Raw genomic sequence first — 24,889 nt, forward strand, 5'->3', positions numbered from 1 at the left:
TGTAATACTATGATCAATTCTGGCAACCGCCCCTTCAAAAAGATATAAATAGGATGGACTCTGCCCAGAGGATCTGCTACAAAATTGATTAGTGGTCTTTGTCATAAATCATATGAGAACAGATTTGGAGACCTTAATATGTATACTCTGAAAGATCGGAGAGAGGGGTTATGATACAAATATTTAAATATCTTTGTGGTATTAATGTACAGGAGGATGATGATAAGAGGTGATAGGCCCAGGAGTAATGTAAGGAAGCACTTTTTTTTTTTTTTTTTACGAAAGGATGGTTGTCCTGAATTCAAGAAACCTTGGGACAGACACATGGGATCTCCTAGGGCACAGGTGTCAAAGTCGGTCCTCAAGGGCCGCAATCCAGTCGGGTTTTCAGGATTTCCCAATGAATATGCATGAGATCTATTTGCATACAATGAAAGCAGTGCATGCAAATAGATCTCATGCATATTCATTGGGGAAATCCTGAAAACCGACTGGATTGCGGCCCTCGAGGAGGGACTTTGACACCCCTGTCCTAGGGAGATGAGGAGATAGTTGATGGTGCAGATAGGCAGACTGGATGGGCCTTTAGTTTCCGTCATGTTTCTATTTACAACTTATTTATATAATGTATTGACAGATTAAAGCCATTCATATAAAACACACTACATAAAATATACAAACACAGATACAGAAAATCACAATTCAGCCTAATAAATATGGCTTCAGTAATTTTCTAAAATGCCTCATCTCGGTTTCTGCTGTTCTCATTCGCTTGCTTTTAAAGGAAGCAAGAGTACTGTTGGCATGAATGATACTGTCGGTCTGCTGCTGTATGACAGTTTAGATGCAAAGGGTGATATGACAGGCCAAGGGACTGCCTTTGGGATTTCTGCTTGCTCTGATGATGTAGGAATGAGAGAAAATCCATAGATAAAATGATGTTTAATTTGTATAGAAGTATTCTGTTATAGAGTATAGCCCCTGACAGAGCCTTGATAGGGTGAAAACTTGGCCAAGCCGGGCACAGTTCCTACCTCTTTGCTGCTACTGTTGCTAATGAACCTTTTTGGATCATCTTCTGGAACTCATTTTCCCCAGCGAGTTCTTTTCCTGTCCCTGCCCCATTCCTGCAAGCTCCGTCCTCATCTGCACAATCCTCAAACACTTTAAAATGATAAGTAGCAAAAGTCTAGAGCTCAGATTGCGATGTCATAATGCCTCATTCCACCAATGCCTAAGCTCCGTCCTCACCTGCACAAGCCTCCAACGCTTTTAAAATCCTAAGTAGCAACATTCTAGAGCTCAGATTGTGATGTCATAATGCCTCATTCCACCAATGCCTAAGCTCCGTCCTCATCTGCACAAGCCTCAAACGCTTTAAAATCCTAAGTGTTTGAGGCTTGTGCAGTGAAGGAAGAGCTTACAGGAATGTGACGGACAAAACTCACGGGGATGGGAACGGGGAAATTGAATTCCTGCGGGGATGGGGTCAAATTTGTCCCCATTTCATTCTCTACCTGCCTGTTTGTTTCTGGGACCACTTCTAAAACTAGACATCTGTCTACTGTAGCTTAACATGCCTTTAGTGCAATATGAGCTGCTTATATGGGTTTTTATTATTATTATCTTGTATGTTTAGAATTAGAGATGTTTTTATTTGTGCCGTACTGAATAATCTACTACAAAAGTTGCAGACCGTTAAGTATTATACATAAAGAAATACATTCTGATGTAAGAGTTTTCATCATCACCAAAACAAGGTCTCATGGCAAATCTGTTTGCCTAACTGACTTCGATCTGCCTTGCCATGAGTGAACCTTGGTAAATAACTTCTGTATGCAGTAAGGTTTGTATGGCCACAGTTTACTATTAGGATCTTAAGAAACAACCCAGGCTGTTAGATGTGGCAAAAATTAAAAAAAAAACCCAAAAAAAAACCCAAACAAACCACGTTACAAATTAATGAGTAAGTTCATGGCCAGTGCACAAGAGCTGCATATGAAGGGTTTAAATTCAAAGCCTGATGGGTTCATATTAGTGAAAAATTGTAACCTATTATTCGTCTTAACCAACAATAAATTATCAATGCTAAAATACAGCAGTCTATAACATGATCTTAGGTGTTCATTAAATAATTTAAAGATTTTTTGGTCTGTTTTTAAGTCTTCAGAATGTGCCTACCACCAACCAATCAATTCCTGGTTGAGGTGTTCCAAGGCAAATTGATCCTCATCAGACTTTTTTTTTTTATTTATTATTACTGTTCTTAAAACTTCAATATTTTTGAGTGCTTCTAAAGTGCTTATCTTAGTGCTATAACGTTCTACAAGTTCAAATACTTAAGCGGCTTTTCTTTTACTTAACTTTTCATGCTTGCTGATCGAATGAGTCGCTGTTGTTCAGAAATTTAATGTCGGGTAGGAACCTATAATCTCCGACATGTTTCGCCAAAGGCTTTATCAAGAAGAAGTCCCCCCCCCCCCCTTCAGTATTGATCCGCTGCATCCCTACCAAGCCTCCAAAGTGCTAAGTGCCTTGGAACACCTCAACCAGGAATTGATTGGTTGGTGGTAGGCACATTCTGAAGACTTAAAAATAAACCGAAAAATCTTTAAATTATTTAATGAACACCTAAGATCATGTTATAAACTGCTGTGTTTTAGCATTGAGGGTTCATATTAGTTGCATTGGACTTAGAGAATTTTGGAGAAAAACCCTTCATATGGTCACTGAAGATGTTATTGCATGACTCGGCAATTAAACACACAGTGAATGAATAAAGGTAAAAGCCACAGAGTTGCATTCAGTGGCAGGTCTACAGTAATTAGCAGTATGAAGCTAAGACGATTTATTGTGCCAAACTGGTAAAGGAAGAGAAGTTTGGCGAGAGTGAATCCTTGATGGTGATTGCTTCAAATTTTGTGGTATGATTAAGACCAACGGTTTTTGTAAGTGTAAAGACGTCGCTGGAGCTTAAGTTAAGTCGCAGTGGACGTTCCTCAATCTAGAGGGGACATGATCGAAACATTCAAAATACTGAAGGGAATAGACTTAGTAGATAAAGACAGGTTGTTCACCCTTTCCAAGGTAGAGAGAACGAGAGTGCACTCTCTAAAGTTAAATATTCCGTACAAACGTAAGGAAGTTCTTCTTCACCCAGAAAGTGGTAGAAAACTGGAACGCTCTTCCGGAGTCTGTCTTAAGGGAAAACACCCTCCAGAGATTCAAGACAAAGTTAGACAAGTTCCTGCTGAACCAGAACGTACCCAGGTAAAGTTAGTCTCAGGGCACTAGTCTTTGACCTAGGGGCCGCTGCGGGAGTGGATTACTGGGCACGATGGACCACTGGTCTGACCCAGCAGCAGCAGTTCTTATGTTAAGATGAAGATCTGCTCTCCTAAGGTCTGCGCGACTCTTCCGTTTCATTCTGTGACCAGTGAGTGAGATTTCATCTTAATGTGGATAACGGTTTTCAACCTGAGAAGTGTTTTCTCCATATTTGGAGGTTTTGTGTTTTTTTCCTTCTCACGTTCTTTTCCCGCTATCGGGCCAATGAGAAGAAGTTGAGCTCATTAATTATGAAATGAATTTCCTTATGGAATTTGAGGCCCTTGTTTAAATTACTAGGTGATCACCACCACTACTCACAGATGATCATAGGCATTTGCTAACAGTGTTGAATATTGAGATTGTATAGAAACTGTATACAAAGCACTGTGCATATCCTTTGACAGATCCCCTATCCCCTCCCACTATTGGTCTTGGCTTTATGTTGTTTATCTCCGTCAGTGCATCAGACTATTCTTGAAAACTAACCGCTGCTCTCTCCTGCAGGTGATGTTTACTGAAGAAGATGTGAAGTTCTACCTCGCAGAGCTGGCCCTGGGACTCGATCACTTGCACAGCCTGGGAATCATTTATCGAGATCTCAAACCAGAAAAGTATGTGGATCAGAACTCACTGGGTCATTTTTTTTTTTTTAAATTCTTAATTTATACATTTGTTACAATTTAAATAACAAACATAAAGGAATATCCATTTCATCAACGGCATAAAATGCTCATAAAAATAAATTATTTCAATGATCTAGTCCACATCATTTAGGCCGCGAGTACTGCCGCTAGGAAACAAATTAACTAAACCAAGTATGTAACATGGTATTGGAGCCCACTAGGGATCAGGCGATACTGGACCTGGTACTCACCAACGGAGAAAGCATCTCAGAGGTTTCAGTAGGCGATTCGCTGGCCTCCACTGACCACAACATGGCATGGTTCAACCTCAGAAAAGGTTTCACTAGATCAAACACAGCAACAAAGGTCCTCAACTTTCGGGGCACTGACTTCAAACACATGGGAGATTTCGTCCATTGGGCGCTGCAAAACCAAACTGAAACCGATAATGTAGAGGCTATGTGGTCAACTCTGAAATCTACCCTACACGAAGCAACTAACCGCTATATAAAAACAGAAAGCAAATGACGGAGAAACAATAAACCTTAGTGGTTCACTGTGGAGATCTCGGACCTCGTTAAAAAGAAGAAAAAAACATTTAACTCCTGCAAACAATCAGGAAAAAGGGAGTCAAAAGAAGACTATCTGGCCAAGTCTAAAGCTGTCAAAACAGCAGTCAGAGAGGCCAAACTCCGAATAGAAGAGAATCTAGCAAAGAACATTAAGAAGGGGGATAAATCCTTCTTCGGGTATATTAGTGACAGATAAAGAAACACAGATGGGATAGTACGCCTTAGGAAACCAGACAGGAATTATGTAGAATCGGATTCCGATAAAGCCGAACTACTAAATGAATACTTCTGCTCAGTCTTTACCTGCGAGGCGCCAGGGTCCGATCCACAGTTGCAGACAAGGGAAAGCTTGGTAGACCCGTTTTGGAATTTTGAGTTTACGCCCAGCAGCGTCTACTGTGAACTATCAAGACTCAAAATGAACAAAGCCATGGGACCAGACAATCTACACCCCAGGATGCTTAGAGAGTTGAGTGATGTCCTGGCGGAACCGTTATCCGCGCTCTTCAATCTTTCCCTAAGTACAGGAAGAGTCCCGTTGGACTGGAAAACAGCTAACGTTATTCCACTCCACAAAAAGGGATGCAGGACGGAGGCTGCGAATTACAGATCAGTGAGTCTCACATCAATAGTGAGTAAACTTATGGAAACACCAATTAAACATAAATTAGATGCAATCCTGAACGAGGAGAATCTACGTGATCCCCATCAACATGGATTTACAAAAGGAAGATCCTGCCAATCCAATCTAATCAGCTACTTTGACTGGGTAACAAGAAAGCTGGATATGGGGGAGTCCCTGGACATTGTGTACTTGGCCTTCAGTAAAGCTTTTGATAGCATCCCACACCGCAGGTTATTGAGCAAGATGAGTTTGATGGGATTAGGAGAAACATTAACTGCATGGATCAAAGACTGGCTAAGCGGTAGACTTCAGAGGGTGGTGGTTAATGGTACCCTCTCCGAAATGTCAGAGGTGATCAGTGGAGTGCCGCAGGGCTCAGTCTTGGGCCCAATCCTATTTAACATTTTTGTAAGAGACCTGACTCAGGGGCTTCAAGGTAAAATAACATTATTTGCCGATGACGCCAAACTATGCAACATAGTAGGCAAAAGCACATTGCCTGACAGTATGACGCGGGACCTACTCTTACTGGAACATAGGTCCTCGACTTGGCAACTAAGCTTCAATGCCAAAAAGTGTAAGGCCATGCACCTTGGCAGCAGAAATCCGTGCAGAGCTTATACCCTAAATGGTGAGACCTTAGCTAGGACTGCAGCAGAACGAGACTTAGGAGTGATCATTAGTGAAGACATGAAAACTGCCAATCAAGTAGAAAAAGCTTCATCCAAGGCTAGACAAATGATGGGTTGTATCCGTAGAAGTTTCGTCAGCAGGAAGCCCGAAGTCATAATGCCGTTGTACATATCCATGGTGAGACCTCATCTGGAATATTGTGTACAATTCTGGAGGCCACATTACCAAAAAGATGTGCTGAGAGCTGAATCGGTTCAGCGAATGGCCACCAGGATGGTCGCAGGACTCAAGGATCTCCCGTATAGGAAAGGCTGAGTAAATTGCAGCTATACTCACTCGAGGAATGTAGAGAGAGGGGAGACATGATTGAGACATTCAAATATATCATGGGCCGTATCGAGGTGGAAGATATCTTTTTTTCTTAAAGGACCTACGGCCACAAGAGGGCATCCGTTGAAAATCAGGCGACACCAGGAAGTATTTCTTCACCGAAAGGGTGGTTGATCATTGGAATGATCTTCCACTGCAGGTAACTGAGGCCAGCAGCATGCCAGATTTTAAGAAAAAATGGGATAGGCATTTCTTAGGGGAAGAAGTTAGGGGGGGGGGGGGGTAATTAGAGTGGGCAGACTTGATGGGCCGTGGCCCTTTTCTGCCATCATTTTCTGTGTTTCTATGTGGCAGACAAATAATCATGTGGCATACTTTAATTATCAACTAAACATCCTCCCAGACTGGGTCAATTTTTAAAACGCTGCTTAGCCGCACAGACAATTTTCTTAATTTTAATTTTTTTTAAAATAACATTTTCAGCCAAACCTACTATGCTAAACCTAGCTGGTCATAATTTAATCTGGCTGTATCTTTATTGTTTATTTATAAAATGTGTACCCTACAGCTTATAAAATAGCATTCATAATAAAATTGACAGCACAATAAATAATCGGTCCAGGGAGCTGGAATCTGGGCTCGTTCGAAAGCCTGCTGAAAGAAAAAAAAAGCGTCTTTTGCTTCCTAAAAAATTAGTACCGATTTTGAACTTGTTGCAGTAGCTGTGGTAAAGAATGCCACAATTTTGGAGCTGTCGCTGTAAATATTGTCTGTCTATATTCATTGAGTCTCGCTTGTTTGAAAAAGGAATGTTGCGAAGACTCTGCCTTTGCGATCTGAGGGAACGAGTAGGAATGTAAATCTTCAAGTGGTAGAAAAACACAAAGGAGATTGATCGTTCGTATTTTAAATATCGACAAACTTATCTGTCCTTTATCTTTATTATTTTTATCTTTTATATAGATACTGATTGATTATAAGTGCTGGGTTTATTATCATTATTTGTATAGAAATTGTATTGCACTTTTTGTTGGCATTAAAAACACAACCTTATCTGATTCATACTGAAAATCAGCACTAACCAGCTTAGTTCCTTTTCAAAACTTCCCCTTCCAGCACCTAAGCAAGATTTAAAGCACTCTAATCTAGTGGTCCCCCAACCCTGTCCTGGAGGACCGCCAGGCCAATCGGTATTTCAGGCTAGCCCTAATGAATATGCATGGAGCGGATTTGCACGCCTGTCACTTCCATTATATGCAAATTTCTCTCATGCATATTCATTAGGGCTAGCCTGAAAACCCAATTGGCCTGGCGGTCCTCCAGGACAGGGTTGGGGACCACTGCTCTAAACTACGATGCTCTCTCCCTCCTTGCAGTGAGCCAAATGAAAACATTAGCCCTCTCCCCCAGCCTTGATCTACTTCTTTCCTAGCAGCTGAGCTGAATTGTCTCCCAAAGCAGCGATTGCTGCCATCCTCCTTCCATATCCAAAATCTTAGCCCCTGTTCCTCCCTAGGACTTACAAAAGTGTTTGAATTTGAGCCAACGAGAAGTCTCCCCCCCCCCTCCTCCTGACCTGGTGTTCTTCAATGCTCTGACAAGGGGGGGGGGGGGTAGGGAGTTAGGGTCAAGGGGGAAGAATGGGGAAAGGGGCTAGTTTTTTTTAGATAGGGATAGAAAGGTAGAATTATGATTCTTTATCCATTTTGGGGGGTCCTGGGAAGAAGTGAGGATCTGGCTTGGAGGAGGAGTTTTTTTTTTCCCCTCCAGTTCAGAAGGTAGCTCGGTGGAATTGGACAAGTTTAGGTCCATTTTATTACCTAGATATGTTCTTCCTATTTTAATGGTTGATGCAGAATATCACACAGACCAGGTATTCGCCAGGGTAGGCCCGGCTGGGCCTCCACGTGGGCGGATCGCCAGACTAGATGGACCCAAGGTCTGATCCGGTGCAGGCATTTCTTATGTTCTTAAATTCAAATTCTCGCCCTGGGAATGCCTCCAGCCATCCCCTTTAACCATTTTATTTTGTGTGGCATGTGATTTTCATCTGATAAATTAACTGTACATTGGATGACATCTTTTTTTGCCAGTTAAATCTGTCTGATTAAAACTTGATGCTAACAGGAAGAATCTCTTGAAAATTGCCCCCTTTATCATTCTCCTCCTTTCCACTTTAGACACTACAGAGCTGAGGAAAATGGGGAACCTTGCTATGCACCTAGAGAACTCCTTGGGAATTCAATTTACCTATTGTTTCCTGCTTCTCTCCAGCATCAAAGTGCTCACAATGAGATCTTAATGATGGTCTGATTTGTCTCCTTCTGTTTCTTCTTTGTAGCATCCTTTTGGATGAAGAGGGACATATTAAACTTACAGGTAATTTTGTATCTTTTTTTTTTTTTTCCTTAGACACCTTTCAAAATGATAGTACACTTTCTCTGTGAAAACTGGTCCATAATCTGCAGGTAACTGAGTATTTTTGCAGCAATGTGGTCAGTATGAAAATCGGTCACTAAAGTGGGAGCGGAATACCACGCACTAACAAAGAAGTGTGGGCAGCCTTGGTCCTCGAGGGCTGAAACCCAGTCAGGTTTTCAGGTTTCCCCAATGAATGTGCATGAGATCTATTTGCATACAATGTAAGCAGTGTGTGCAAATAGATCTCATGCATATTTATTGGGGAAATCCTGAAAACCCAACTGGGGTTGCCCACCCCAGCACTTAACATATCAACAATTTAAAACTTAAAATATCGGGCAATACTCGGCCCCATGAAGGCAGTGTTTTTTTGTTGTTGTTTATTTTAATGCTGGCTGCCACAGGCTGAATTAGACCCATATCCAGGTACCAGTACTTGCATATCTGGATCTTATGTGTGTCTCAGAAGTTATCCAGGTATCATCAGTATTTGGGACCACTGTTAGTCCTATTTGTTCAGATAGGTTTCCAGGCTTCTGCACTGAATATCATTGGTGCCTGGGTAACTTTCAGCTTCATTCCCAGACTGTCCAGGTACTAAATAGACTGCCATAAATTGCTATACTGGGACAGATCAAGGTTAATCAAGCCCAGTATCTTGATTATAACAGTAGCCAACCTAGGTCACAAGTACCTTTCAAGATCTCAAGGGGAAAACCAGATTTTATGCTGTTTGTCCTAGGAATAAGCAGTGGATTTCCCCAAGCCATCTTATTAACAGCTTATGGACTTCTCTTTTAGGAAATTTCCAAACCTTTTTTTAAACCCTGCTAAGCTAACTGCTTTCACTGCATTCTCCAGCAATGAGTTCCAGGATTTAATTACACATTGAGTGAACAATTATTTTCTCTGGTTTGTTTTAAATCTACTTCTTAGTAGTTTCATAGCATGCCCCCTAGTCCTAGTATTTTTGGAAAGAGTAAACAAGCGATTCACATCTACTAATTCCACTCCACTCAGTATTTTGTAGACCTCTGTCATTTCTCCCCTCAGCTGTCTCTTCTCCAAGCTGAAGTTCTAGCTGCTTTAGCCTTTCCTCATAGGGAAGTCGTCCCATTAATTCCTCTATCTCTTTTGAGATAAGACAGTTAGCTCACGTTGATGATCGACTTTCACTTTCTTATAATAGCAGTTTGATGCTAATTTCACAACTGGCACGCAAACATGGGTGACTAGGTGCATGAAGTGGCAGGCGCAGGTTTGGCCACCTTGTTGGGCAAACTGAATGGACCATGGTGTGTGTGTGTGTGTGGGGGGGGGGGTTCTGCTGTCATTTATTGTGTGTATTGTCAAGAAGGATATTTGTTTTGCAGATTTTGGTTTGAGTAAAGAGGCCATAGACCACGAGAAGAAAGCGTATTCATTCTGTGGAACTGTTGAGTACATGGCACCAGAAGTGGTGAACCGGCAAGGACATACACACAGTGCTGACTGGTGGTCTTATGGTGTTTTGATGGTAGGTCATAAACCAATTGAAACATGTATACTAAATTTGGCAAAAACATCCTGTACTCAGTACCATAAAATTCAATGCAACTTTACATCCACACTTCCGTTACGTCTCATCACATCTAAAGTATCTCGTGGATCCTCTGACCACCACTTGAGTAATGTAACTCAATAAGGTCGCACTGGTCGCCGTACATGAAGGAGGACACGGTACTACTTGAAAGGGTCTAGAGAAGAGAGACTAAAATGGTTAAGGGGTTGGAGGAGTTTCTGTACAGTGAGAGATTAGAGAAGCTGGGCTTATTCTCCCTTGAAAAGAGAAGACTGAGCGGAGACATGATTGAAACATTCAAGATAATGAAGGGAATAGACTTAGTAGATAAAGACAGGTAGTTCACCATCTCCAAGGTAGAGAGAACGAGAGGGCACGCTCTAAAGTTGAAAGGGGATAGATTCCGTACAAACGTAAGGAAGTTCTTCTTCACCCAGAGAGTGGTAGAGAACTGGAACACTCTTCCAAAGTCTGTTATAAGGGAAAACACCCTCCAGGGATTCAAGACAAGGTTGGAAAAGTTCCTGCTGAACCAGAATGAACGGAGGTAGGGCTGATCTCAGTTAGGGCACAGGTCTTTGACCTGGGGGCTGCCACGTGAGCGGACTGCTGGGCGCGATGGACCACTGATCTGACCCAGCAGAAGCAATTCTTATGTTCTTAATGTAACTCAATATGGTATCGATCTGGATACTCTTATTCACATTTATTGTGATATTATAATAACTTTTTAAAAAAAAAATTATTTATATTCTTTTACAAATTGTTAAACAACAATTTAAATGGAAATAAACAATTGAAATTAAAAAAAAAATAAAACAAATTATGAAATAATTCCACATTAGTAACCAATATCAAAGTCCACAATATGGGAAGAGAGAATCCATCACCTCCAAGGGAAGTTGGTTTTCAGGAATAATTCAAAATTAAATCACATTACAGAGTGCAGTTGGATTCAGTTAACTGATGACCTGGTTGAGAGACTCCATGGAAGTCTCTGAAGTTCTTCCAGCTGCCTTACCCTCAAGGAAAAAGTTCAACTGATCAGGTTCATAAAATATATATCTAGTACTCTGATAGGTAATGCAGCATTTACAAGGAAAACGTAACTGAAAAGTTGCTCCCATACTCAAAGTTGACTGACGATAAGCCAGGAATTTCTTCCGTCTGGCTTGCGTCCATTTTGATACATCAGGAAACATTGAAATTTTGAATCCATGAAATTCCACATTATCAGTCCTATAAAATAGACGGAGAGTTGCCTCTTTATCCTGGAGAAAAATGAAGGTTACCAGTAAAGTTGCTCTAGTAACTATTTCTTCTTGTTGAGATGTCTCCAACATACCAGTGAGATCCAAATCTCCGGTGCTGTTCCTTTTCCTTTATCCTCTTTAGGAATATTCAAATAATATAACTTTTGTAACGGTGGCATGTTATTTTCAGGAGATTTCAGAACTGATTTTAAGAAGGAATGAAATAAATCTCTCGGTGTTTGAAATTTAGAGACAGGAAAATTTAAAAATCTAAGATTCAAACTTTTATTGGCATTCTCGATATAATAATAACTTTATATAAGGTAAATATTAATGTGAGATCCTTTCACTTAACTTTGTGTTCAATCATCCCCTCACCGACACATTATCGGCAGCGGCAGTTTTGCAGAGTTATAGCAGTAAAGATAATGCGTATCTCCCCGACCCTGAGGAAGAATGAGGAAATGCATTGGTGAGGGGATGATCGAACACAAAGTTTAAGTGGGATCTCACATTAATATTTACCTTAAACAAAGTTACTGTTATATCACAAAGAATAATAATAATGCACAGTGAAGAAAAAAGCAATAAATGTGAATAAAAGTATCTGGATCGATGAAGAACGATACCACATTGAGTTAGATTACGCAAGTGGTGGTCTGAGGGATCCAAGAGATACTTTAGATGTGATGAGAGGTAACGGAAGTGTGGATGTAAATTCGCATTGAATTTTATGGTACTGAGTTGATGGTAGATCAACATTTCTAAATAATGACAATATTTTAATGGTGGGATTGATCTCACTGCCTCTTTCCCCCCCCCAAAAAAAAAAAAACCAACTCCCCATGCTCTCTGCCTCCTCCTCTCACTTATTAGTCTTTAAGTTTCAAGTTTATTGATATTTTGATACTACTGTTTAAGCCCGTTACATTAACGGGCTTACATTTTGTCTTCATCATTGGCTGTCACTTTTTGTTTTTGCACTGTTGTTTTTTGTTATTTTTTTATATATATGTATATTTTCTTTTAAATTTTTTAATTTTTATATCTCAATAATTTAAAGAAATAAATATTTCCTTAACACCAAACATTCTCAGTGTCGTAGTGTATAGTTTATAGTTTAAAAGTAAGTAGTACTTATCTCAGCCAACACCTAGGGAGTCTCACACAACCAAGTGTTTTATCAAGGGTCTCCCAAAGCTGCCGCTGTCATCCGACTCCATATCTAAGTGAGAGATATATATAAAAAAGCGCAGTGCAAGCCTCTGGTTTTAACCCACAGGTTTAAAGCATGTTCTGTCCCATAATCTGGCTGCACACAGCGTGTTCTGTCCCATAATCTGGCTGCACCTAGGCCAAATTGAAATGATTCCTTTTATAATGTCCGCTCATAAGACCAGCAAGTAAACTGCAGCCACCCCTCCCCCTTTATTTTGACCTCGCTTGTGCTAAGAGCTAGTGCACGCGCAAATCGCATCTACAGCCCACAAGGATGATCGGCGCATGTTTCTCGATCGCTCTACAGCGATCCGTGCGATCGCTGTAAGGTGTGCGTCCGATCACATCATTTGCATGCACTTTTCTGTAGTGAATCGGTCGCTCAGCAGAACTCGGCCACGAATCGCCCAGCAACGATCCAGATCGGTGAGTTTAATGAATCTAGGCCTTTGATGCTAAACTGGGTTAGAACTGGTTTAGTGTCGGTCGTTAAAAGGCGCAGTAAGTTTAGAACATCGGGGCCTCAGCATTGTCATCCTAAAACTTCATGGAAGACTTTCTTTGCTCTGAAGAGATGTTTTCTATGTATATTATTTTATTATTATTTTGTATTTTTATTGTGTGCGTGTTGTAATTTTACTTGAATTTGTTCTCCACCATGGGCAGGATCTTTTTATTGAAACTGCAGATATATTTTTAATAAGAATGAATAAGAAAACCCCCAGCAAGAGCCATTGATATATAACTGGCTGTTCTGTCAGTAGTCTGAGCTGCTCTATCTGTAACAGCGACCAGAACCTTGTACTGTCTCACTGCTAGTGACTTATCTTTTTATCTGACATAAGCTTGTTTTTTTTGCCCAATTATTGTCTGTGCCAAAAAACATCTGCTATGAAATGCATTGAATCCCTGAGGGTTATCGGGGAATCGAGCTTCACATCCTAACTCTTTGTTCTGTTCTGCTTGTGATTGCAGTGCTTATGGCACGTCTTAATTCAGGTGTCTAATTAAATGAAACCTGGAAGCTCACTTATCAAACTGCTATGGGGGGAAAAACCCCGGCGCACATAGCTTCCATATGCCGTGTGCAATCGATTTTAGTCTGGCTGTGGTGCTGCCACCTGGTGACCAAAGCGGAGGTTTGGGGATAATTTGAGGGATGGGAATCGCTGTTGAGAAAACATGATAAACCAGTAATCTGTGTCCTATCTTTCCACCTAAATACAGCTCTCCTTCCCCCCCCCCCTTCTCTATTTCTGTGAACACCACCCTCATCCTCCCTGTCTCATCGGCTCACAATCTTGAGGTAATCTTTGACTCATCTCTCTCCTTCTCTTCACACATAGCCATCAGGCTGCCAAAACCTGTTTCTTTCTCTACAATATTGCTAAAATCAGACCCTTTCTGAGACGCTGCAAAGACCCTCATCTATACCCTCATCACCTCTTGCCTAGGCTACTGCAACCTTCTTCTCACTGGCTTTCCATCTCACTCCACTTCAATCTGTTCAGAACTCTGCTGCATGCCTCGTATTCCACCAATGTCGCTATACCCACATTACCCCTCTCCTCAAGTCACTTCATTGGTTCCCTATCTGTTTCCGAATACAGTGCAAACCCCTCTTAATGACCTACAAGTGTATCATTGGAATAAGTCTCTCTTATCTGTACCCTTCTCCTGTACAGCCAACTCCAGACTCTGTCCCTTCTACTTTGTCACACGCTGTGCCTGGAACAAACTGCCTGACTCGGTATGTCGAGCTCTGTCTGTGGCAGTATTCAGATCCAGACTCAAAGCCCACTTCTTTGATGCTGCTTTCAATTCCAAACTCCAGCCCACCTTCTAAGCATCGATATCTGTCTTAACATTCCCTCTGTAATTCTCCCACCTGAGCAAAGTGTATTGATGCGTCACCTTGTCCAGTTTGTCTGTCTGGACTAGATTGTAAGCTCTCTTGAGCAGGGACTGTCTGTTCTGTGGTATGATGCACAGTGCTGCATATGTCGAGTAACACTATAGACATGAGTTGTAGAAGTAGAAACTGTCTGAACGCTCAGTGACATCACAATGTATCTGGGTCATACCCAGAATTCTTGATGACATCATAATGCAGCTGCATATGGTTTCCCCCACCTGAGCACAGTGTATTGATGTGCCTTGTCCAGTTTGTCTTGACTAGATTGTATGTCTATTGATTAGTAGTAGTGATATATATGTCTTCATTTGATTTTCTCAGGTCATTTCAATTGCCAGCTTTTTCTCTATCCTCGACCTTATGTTAACTGGAATCAATCTCTTATTTTTATTTCCAGTTTGAAATGCTTACTGGGTCGCTGCCATTCCAGGGGAAGGATCGCAAAGAAACGATGACCCTTATCTTAAAGTGAGAGTCAGCCTGTTTATCATTGACATAACAATTCTGTAGGGGTGACAGATACAAAGTATTGTTCTCTATTTGTCTAACCAGACCAATTATGTGGTGACCTGTGGTATCAGGAAGAGGGGAACAGTTCATGATTTGTTATGTTTTGATATACCACCTAAAATAATCTAGGCAAAAAATTGTATACCAGTTTTCAAAGGGAAAGTACACGCTTACTTGCTCTCTCTTTGAAAATTGCCCTAGAAAAATATTGACAGATATTGTATCTACCCTTTCCCTTGAAAATAACACAAACACTGTTGAAAATATCACCTCTGCATGGTGTGTTGCTACCCTGATCTAAATACACATGGCCTGGGTTGTGAATGGGCAATTTTCAGACACAGTTTACCCAGATAAATAAGCATTTATCTGGATAGATGGGTACTGAAAATTGTCCTCTTAAAAAAAAAAAAAATGCAAATGCAAATTTAAGAAATGTGGCCTAGCAACACTTCAGACCTTGAGGTAGGTGGGTTTGTACCAACAGAATAAAAGTTAAGTTGGTGCCAGCATGTTTGCTGTAGAGTCATTTTGATCTGGGCTGCTAGATGTTTAAATTATTACAAAGTTGATGGTGAGATATGGAGGTGGAGCAAGAGTAGGAAGAATGCTGTTGATGTTGGATTCCTTATGAAGAATTTATAGGCTTACAAACAACTTAAGAGTAAACTTAATCAAGGACCTCGTACACCCCGGGACATTACTCCAATTTTTTCATGCCCTTCATTCATCATTGGTCCTATTCACATTATCCAATGTACTTGTTAGGCTGAATTTTTTGGTACGATGTCAAAAATTAAAAGAAATAGAAGAAGCAGTTAAGTTTAGCCCGACGGTTGCTCAACCATTTTGCGCCTTGGTTTCATCAGGGGCCATGCTACTTCTTCACTATATCCAGTCCACATCACTTCATTAAAGTTATTTTTGAAACTGCACGCAATCTTTTTGGCTGAAACACATCGATTGCGTGCGGTTTCAAAAATCACTTTAATGAAATGATGTGGATTGAACATAGTGAAGAAGTAGTATGGCCCCTGATGAAACCAAGGCGCAATATAATATCCAACAATTGGTCACATGTAGCATCTGGGGTATGTATGTCTGGTATAGACAGAAATTATTGTGCAGTCAAATGGATCAATTGGTATTTATCTGCTATCATCTCTGATGGTGTGTATGTGTTATTGTGCTTTTTCCTGTGGACTGGTGTTCATACGTGAAAAAATCTCAGCAGATAAGACCAAAAATAGTTGGATACAAGGACTGAAAACTCCTCCACCCCTCTCCTTTTACGGTAACCTTTCTAAATTATGAAAGGAACGCGTTGGTTAGGTAGTGTCCAAAAGGTCTAGGCCAGGGGTGTCCAACCTTTTGGCTTCCCTGGGCCGCATTGGCTGAAAAAAAAAATTTTCTGGGGCCGCACAAACACGCAAACGCTGCAGCAAGACAGAGGAGGGAGCTGGCAAGATGGTAAACACCCGGGGACAGCAGAGGAAAGAAAACACTGCATCGTCCTCAACCGGGGCCGCACAAAATACTTCACGTGGCTGCAGGTTGGACACCCCCTGGTCTAGGCCAACCTTTGTACTGCAACAGTCCAAGTTCAATTTATTTAATATAAAACCAAAGGTGGTTTACAATAAAATAAAAAAAAATGCTTCTTGTTCAATTTGCAGGTAAAGATGCATCTAGTCTACCCATTATTTCTAAATATCTGCAGACCCTACTTAAGTTCCTTACTAATGGAAAGTATGGATCTTCAGAGTCTGTACTATGCTATTTGAACTCCAAAACTAGTTTATCTGCAGCATTTGCTGAGAGGCCATGCCATGGGAGAGGGGGAGACTTCTTGTATTACTGAATCTACTTGGCCCCTCCATGATATTCAGCTCCAATCTGCCCTTGTTACATGTTTAAACTTCCTTCCTTCTTATAACTATGTTTTTTTATTACAGCACTTTTCCTCATTTTCTTTTTCTCACGCATGTCTTTGCGCTTCCATCATTTTGACGGTTTCTTTCTCCTTATACTATGTTTCCCTGCTGCAGAGCAAAGCTAAGCATGCCGCAGTTCCTAAGCTCAGAAGCCCAGAGCTTGCTACGAGCACTTTTCAAGAGGAATCCTGCGAACCGATTAGGTAAAGAATTAGCAATTGTGGTCTCGTTCTCGGACATGTTCCGTAACATCTGAATACAGTTGACATAGCTGTTGGTGTTGCCCAAAGCGATGATGCCTGCCATTATGCAAAGATCTGGGCTGCTCCACATTTAAGGTCAGATCATTCTAGTTTCTTCCCTCCTTAATCTCTCAAATACTGCTAGCATTCAACATTTATGCTTCTGTTGTCCTAAAGCATGGCGTAATAATAGGAGAATGTTATCTCCTCTTTGTTGTTTTTTTATCTTCAGGAGTTTACCTAACAGTGCTTAATCCTTAACTTTTTCATTAGGCTTTCTGTCTTTTTTTTTTTTTTTTTTTCTCCTACTATAATGGGTCCATGAGAGAGTTCACCATGGCCTGTTGCACCAGGATTGGTAATATCTTCTCCTGAAGGTTTTGGTGTAGATTTTATAAACTGAGTCGTCGTGTAGAGGTGCCCAACAAAATCCATCTCTGAAATACACAGCAATTCACTAGCTATGCTTTAGAATTTTGATGTGTATTCTTGGTTGGACATGTGGAGGACCTGGGTTAAGGCAGGGAGGGGGGAGAGAGAAAGAGAGATGGTAGACAGTGGGAAAGAAACAAATGTTGGATATGGCAGTGGAAGGAAGAAAAAATAATAATTTTATTTTCTATTTTGTGATTACAGTACGTCAGATTTTGAGATGTGTATTCTGCCAGAGCTGGTTTTAGACAGCAAGCATGAGTTAGGACAGAGAGAGGAAAAGTATTTTTTTATTTATTTTGTATACACCACAGTGCCAGCATGAGGTTGGAGAGAGCAAAGGGGTGATTGAGATGGGTGAAAAGACTACAAATTAAACCCACCAGGACATTGAGAAAAAAAAAAAAAAAGTGTGCGATTGGGGCTGGAAAATCAACTCAAAAATCGATTCAATAGGTCAAATCAAATTGAATCAAAAATTTTTGCCCTAAATTGGGCAGCACTGCTTTGCACAACTTGGATTGCAGAATAACCCGAGTCTTTTACTTGGCGCAGACTAAAACCCATAAAGTCTATTCAGCTTTTTGATTTGTTTGACCCCAATATATTTGATTGCATACCATCTGATTGGATAGCAGAATGCAACTCTCCCACTTATGCCCAAGTAAGACTGACCCTCAAACAGTTTAAGGTCTATAATGTCGGAGCTATGGCATCATTGATGATTTACCTGAGGTCAGTCTCCATGATAAGTATTTGCAAAGCTGCTACTTCACATGTTCACATCACATCACATTATTTGGAGAGGTTTCCTGACGCAAAAGTATTTTTGGTCAGACTCATGTAGAATCTTTTTGGGGTTTAGAATCCAATTCTACTCTTTTCCCCCAGGCCCACTTTTATTTACTGGTTGCCTTTTTTTAAAAAGAATACAAAAAGGACTTATTGCTTTCAAAAACAAACAAACAAAAAGGTTTGTTTCTCCTTCGGCACACTGCGATCTGTTTCTCTGCTTTATAGTTAAAGGCAGCCTCCAGCTAGGGAGTCTTGTGTGTCAGGGCTGCTATCCTGCTTGACCTTGAAAAAGCTAAGTGTCTCACCTGTAATGGGTGTTCTCCAGGGAGAGCAGGAGACCAGTGCTTCCTCCACCATCCCACCCCCCAAAAAAAAATCCTCACTTTTGCTAAAGTGTTGGTTGGTTGGTTTTCCCAAATGAATGCTTTATATAACAATAGGTGTCTCAGCACAAACAGCTGTGTGCATGTGAGATCTTTGTTTACAGTTCTTTAGCGTGCTCCCTGTTGGATGACATCACCCATATGTGAAAACTGGCATTGTGATGTTCTTGGAGCACACCTGTTACAGGTGAGCAACTTTGCTATCGTGCTGGAAACCACAGCACATTCATCTTTTAAAACCCTGTTTCAATTAGGAATAGATCTTGTAGAAACAAGAAATTAATGCCACATTTCTGTAGTCATTAATGTAAATGGGATGAAATCAAATTGGTCTCTGGCATGCAATATCAGTGCCACTTGGTCATTCTCATACTGGAGAAGTTTTATATATGCAACAATGGGACTTAGTTTTAAAATTATTTTTTCTAAACAATTTCTTTTATACTAGCTGAAATGGAGTAGAGAAGATGGATAGTGGTTAGAGTAGCAGGCTGAGAACTGGGCAAGCCAGGATTCAAATTAGAGTTCTCATTTTTTTTCTTTCCCCACTCCTAAGCAGCATTTCTTCCTCTCTCTTTTCCACTTCCATGTGCAGCACGTCTCCCTCTCTCTCACTATGCACCATCTCCCTTTCCTAATGTTAAAGCAAAGAGCAGTATATAAATAATAATAAACATAAACATTCCCTTCCTTGCTGCAAAGGGAGTGGTGTAGAAAGAGAGGGATCCAGGGTGCATCTCTCCCACCCCCTCTAGTGCTACGTCCAGCATTTCTCTCTCTCTCATCCCCCAGACCCTGTGCAGCATCTTTTGTTCTTGCCCACCAGCCCCATTCCCAACATTTCTCCTCCTATCATCCCTCTCCAACACCATGCTGCATCTCTCCCTCCATTCCCTCCACCATGTCCAATATTCCTTCCTCTTGCACCCACTGTTCCCTTTCTACCACCACAACCAACATTTTTCCATCTCATCTCTTCTCTTCTCTTCCCCATGCATCTCTACCTTAATCCTCTCCCACCACCCTGTCCAATAATTCTCTCTCCCTATGCCCAACAATTCTCCTCTTCTTTTTTTCACTCTGCACTATCACTTTCCCTCTCATTCAGACATCCATGCCCAACATTTAGCTCTTTGTATTCCCTCACCTACCTCAGCATCACTTTCCCTCCCTTTTCCCCTATGTCCCAAGTTCATGTCCCCTCCTTCCCATTCTGTATCCCAACATGCTCCCTTTCTCCCTCCATTCTATGTCCCAAGTTTGTGCTCCCTCCCGCCCATGTCCCAATGTTCTCCCTCCATTCTGTGTGTTATAACCATGCCTGTCCTCTCGTGGTGTGTACCTGTCTCCTGGCAACCTCCCTTCCTTCCTTCCAAGCAGCTGCACATGTTCCTTCACAAAACTGTGAGTAGCCTGTTGGAACCGCTACCTGCGTCTTTGTGAAGAAACATGTATGACTGCCTGGAAGGAAGGAGGAGGCGGCTACCAGGAGACAGGCACACACCGTGGGAACCCTGCAAGAGGTGCTTCCATCCCTGTGTGGTCCCCGGGGGAAACCCTGCAGATTCCATAGGATTCTGTCAACCCCATTCCTGTGCTGCATTCTATTTCAAATCTTGTTGTTGCCACTTGTGGCCTTGAGCAAGCTCGGATATAAATTAGGTGCTTGAGATTTATGGGAGAGGAAAGAATTGTAGAGATTAGTAATTGAAAAGACTACATAAAGACCATAGAGCAGGGGTGCCCAACACGTCGATCGCAATCGACCAATAGCTCAGGAAGGCAATGCGAGTCGATCGCGGAAGCCCATCCCGAGCTCCGTGATAGACTCGTGTTGCCGTCCTGATCTACCGGGCCGATCAGCCTTCCTCTCCAGTGTTCTCTCTAGGGCCTTTTAGCTGGGCGGACCAGCTGTCATCTGCTGCTGCCGCCGCTGCTGAACATTTTAAAAAAACCAAAAAAAAACGGCTTGGAGATTTCAGCCCGTAGCGAACTTATGCTCCGTTGCTCTAACGTGTGCGTGCCGGCTTCCCTTCTCTTCCCTCCGAAACCGGAAGTTATTTTCGGGGGGGGGGGGGGGAGAGAAGGGAAGCCGGCATGCACATGTTGAGAGCCCTGAAGCAAGCATTCGCTACGGGCTAAGGCGGGAGACAGGTTAGTGAAGCATTTGCTCTTCTTGCTGCCGGGTCCTGGATACTTTCTGTTTCCGCGAAGGCAGGACCCGGCAGCATTTCCCCCAATAGGTCGATCACGATCTTGGGACAATCAGCCTTCCTCTCCCCGACGGCAGAATTGACGTCGGGGAGAGGAATGCTGGTCGGCCGAAGCAGGGAGAGCCTGGGGCAGCGTCTGCTTTTGGGCCTTTTATTGGTGGCGGTTTGGGTCCTTGTCCCTGATGGCAGTGGCTTGGGGGAGGGCAGGGAGAAAGAAAGAAAAAGGGCAGGCAGGGAGACAGAAGGAAAGAAGAGAAACATAAAAAAAAGAAAGGGAGGCAGAGAGAAAGAAAGGGCAGGGAGAGAGGAAGGAAAAGTTGGGGGAGGGAATGAGGTCTAGAGGAGAGGAAGCATACAGGCTAAAAGAAGGGAAGAAAGATTGGATGCACAGTCAGAAGAAGAAAGTGCAACCAGAGACTCATGAAATCACCAGACAAGGTAGGAAAAATGATTTTATTTTAAATTTAGTGATCAAAATGTGTCTGAATTTATATCTGCTGTCTATATTTTACACTAAGGTCCCCTTTTACTAAACCGCAATAGAGGTTTTTAGCGCAGGGAGCCTATGAGCGTCGAGAGCAGCGCTGGGCATTCAGCGCAGCTCCCTGCGCTCTAAAAACTGCTATAGTGGTTTAGTAAAAAGGGAGGGGGGTATATTTGTCTATTTTTGTATGGTTGTTACTGAGGTGATAGTGCATAGAGTCATCTGCTTTGACCTCTTTGGAAAACCCTGGAATAGGAATGATAATTAACATTTTCTATGCGTACAGTGTGCGTTGTGTTTTTTTTAAAATTTTATTGTTGGTAGATCATTTTGACTTGGTCATTTTAAAAGTAGCTCGCAAGCCCAAAAAGTGTGGGCACCCCTGCCATAGAGCCTATCTGTTGTCATTTTCCATATTTGCAGATGACAGGCAAGCATGGCTTCTGCGCATCCCGATGGAGGCCCTTTCTCCATCTCTCTACTTGACTGCCTTTGACCCTGATGCTGCCACCTACTGGTGCACTGCATTGGTCTGATATTCTCTTAGGCTACTGGGGTCCAGGCCAGCCTCCAATTAAACTCTTCCAGTCTCCCAACTCACTACTTCATTGATGGTCTGCCCATAACACTGTGTATACACCTCCCACTGTGGTGAAATAGAAAAACACAACACAAACACATTGATTTTTATATGTATAGGAGGATTGATGTGGCATCTAATGATGTATTTTTCTGAGGCATAAGTCAGTGGGTGAGGTGGGGGGAAATACTGTGTCCTGGTGAGGAGATGTGACCTTGTGCATCTTTGTTTGCCGCTGAGTTGTGGTGGTTGTGACTTCTTTCAGGTTCCAGCACAGACTGTGCAGAAGAAATCAAGCGCCACCCGTTTTTTGCAACGATCGACTGGAACGTAAGTACTTTCTCTCCTTTCTAATCATCGCTCAAAAGGGAAGAATACTTTTTTTTTCAAACTAACACAGTGAAACTTCACAGACTCAAAGGGTCCAAAATACTCAAATCTCTACCACCCTTGAAAAATCAATATATGTGTAACCCTTCCTATGCAAGAAGTTATTTATATCAGTGGTTCCCAACCCTGTCCTGGAGGAACACCAGGCCAATTGGGTTTTCAGGCTAGCCCTAATGAATATGCATGAAGCAAATTTGCATGCCTATCACTTCCATCATATGCAAATCTCTCTCATGCATATTCATTAGGGCAGTGGTTCCCAACCCTGTCCTGGAGGAACACCAGGCCAATTGGGTTTTCAGGCTAGCCCTAATGAATATGCATGAAGCAAATTTGCATGCCTATCACTTCCATCATATGCAAATCTCTCTCATGCATATTCATTAGGGCTAGCCTGAAAACCCGATTGGCCTGGTGTTCCTCCAGGACAGGGTTGGGAATCACTGCTTTATATCATCGTTGACTCACAACTCATAGGAGTGATTCTTAGAGATCCATAAGTGAAAAAGAATTTGTGAGGATTTCTAAAGGAGGAGGAAAAAGCCTCAGTCTGATGGTTGCTGCTGTAATTTAGCATACACCCAGGCTTTCCAACAGAGCTACCTCATCGGCATAAAAAAAGCACCTCCTTCATCGATTCCTCCGGATCCTTTTAAATTCTTACTTAATTATTTTGAATCTTGCTTTAAATGTCCACTTTCAGTCAAACCTCCCCAACATTGACAGCCAAACTTCTGATGTAAACTTCAAGTGTGCGGGCTGCGTCAGGGTGCGACTGTGAAATCGCTGCCTGCTAGTCTACTCTTAACCGCGTTCGGATGTGTGCCAGTGTGAGCCATTAACCATTCACGTTCTAGTGTTTCAATCTCGGAAACTCAAACCACTTATCTCTCGGCTCTGACATTTCATGTACACTTCGGGTTTGCAGTCGCTCTGTATGAAACGACCTGACACTGCCGCTGAAAGCAATTCTGCTCAGCCGAAGCCCAAGAATACTTTTTTCCCCCCTGGCCTGATCTCGCCCCATCTTCCCTCCCAGCCACCTCATTTTATTTTATTTTATTTTCTGGCCTGGAGTTGGAGGAGCAACTTAATCCTAATGGTTGGTGAAGGAGCCTGACGGCCTGGGAAACCGGATTCAGTTCCCACGGCAGCTCCTCGTGACTCTTGGCAAGTCACGTAACCCTCCATCGCACCAGGTACAAAACAAGCACCGTTATGTAATATGTAAATCACTTTGATTGTAACCGCAGAAAGGTGGAACATCAAATCCCAATTCATTCCCTTCCCTTCCCTTATATGCGAGTGCTAATAAAGTATGTGAACTTCTAGAATGGTCTGCAGTTTAGCACAATTTTTATTCAAAACATGATTAGCTCTTAACTTGAAAGATAACCCCACTGAATGAGTAACTTAGGCAAAAAGATAACATTTGGATTGTGTATCCAGCAAAAAGATTCAACAGTAAGTATCCTCCGAGCAAAAGTTTGTGAAGCCTTCATTCAGTAAGTGCCGGCACCTTCTTGAGAGACAGCAACTACATTTAAACATGGAAAGGTGTTAATATATAAACAAATCTTTTTCAGAGATAAGGGAGCATGAATTGAGTTTGCAGGATAACAGACTTAGGAATTACGTCAGAGCGAAAAGGCGTGGTGGCTGTGTTAGTCCATTTTCCAAGGTCGTATAAACAAATTAAAATAACCCCAAAGGAAATTAGTGGCTTTTTCATTGTACTAACTCAGTGCATTTTTTGATGGGGTTGGTGGTGAAGACAAAAACATTGATGTACACAGTCCCAGGTCATGTATACATTAGGTCACGTTTCTGCTGCACAGTGTCTCAAATTTAATGAGGGACTTAACTAATTTTTTATCATTCTTTTTGGCATTGCCCTCCTGTCAGGCACTTTCGGACCAAGGTTGCGGACTTTTTAATCACCCTGCTCCATCAGCCCTTGGGGTTCGACCTCGGCTCTTTTTTGTTGGATAGGACACATCCCTTGACCCTTTTGGGCAGAAGACAGAAACATTTTGTGTACAAGGCTGCTCTTGTTGGTAGATGTTTGCATTTTGCAGCATTGGGTTTCTCCCAAGGCCCCAACATATTGGGAGTGGAGGAATACATTTCAAAACTGTTTCTGTAGGAGATTCGGGGTGGGGGTGTCCATTCCACTTTTCATCGCTGGAAAAGGTTCCAGATGGAGTGGGGATTTTACCTGGATTCTTTGTCTCCCACAGCCTGCAGTTTGGCCTTAGGCCTTTGTTAAGGGGATGTGCTACTCTGTTCCTTTGTGGGGTTAGGGTGGGTAGATGGGGGGGGGGTCTGTTTCGGGTGCCCAGGGGAATTGTAAACAATCCCTGGATATCAGCGTTGTGTATGGGGGGTTGTAGTTGGTTGCTTTTGAGGAGGGGGAGTGGGGGGGAGGTCTGGGGGAGAGGAGAT

At 42.1% G+C, this 24,889-nt stretch overlaps 1 protein-coding gene across 6 annotated transcripts in view; it reads left to right on the forward strand.

Annotated features, from left to right (window-relative positions):
- RPS6KA1 (ribosomal protein S6 kinase A1) overlaps positions 1-24,889 on the forward strand; it is a 149,190-nt gene that overhangs the window by 99,151 nt on the left and 25,150 nt on the right. For all 6 annotated transcript variants that reach the window (XM_033955228.1, XM_033955231.1, XM_033955230.1 and 3 more), the window contains 6 exons: positions 3,835-3,941; positions 8,455-8,492; positions 9,908-10,050; positions 14,879-14,949; positions 17,040-17,128; positions 22,320-22,384. In XM_033955228.1, coding sequence (XP_033811119.1) covers positions 3,835-3,941; positions 8,455-8,492; positions 9,908-10,050; positions 14,879-14,949; positions 17,040-17,128; positions 22,320-22,384 — 513 coding nt within the window. The remainder of the gene's footprint in view (positions 1-3,834; positions 3,942-8,454; positions 8,493-9,907; positions 10,051-14,878; positions 14,950-17,039; positions 17,129-22,319; positions 22,385-24,889) is intronic.

The sequence above is a fragment of the Geotrypetes seraphini genome, chromosome 8, assembly GCF_902459505.1.
Source record: "Geotrypetes seraphini chromosome 8, aGeoSer1.1, whole genome shotgun sequence".
NCBI lineage: Eukaryota > Metazoa > Chordata > Amphibia > Gymnophiona > Dermophiidae > Geotrypetes > Geotrypetes seraphini.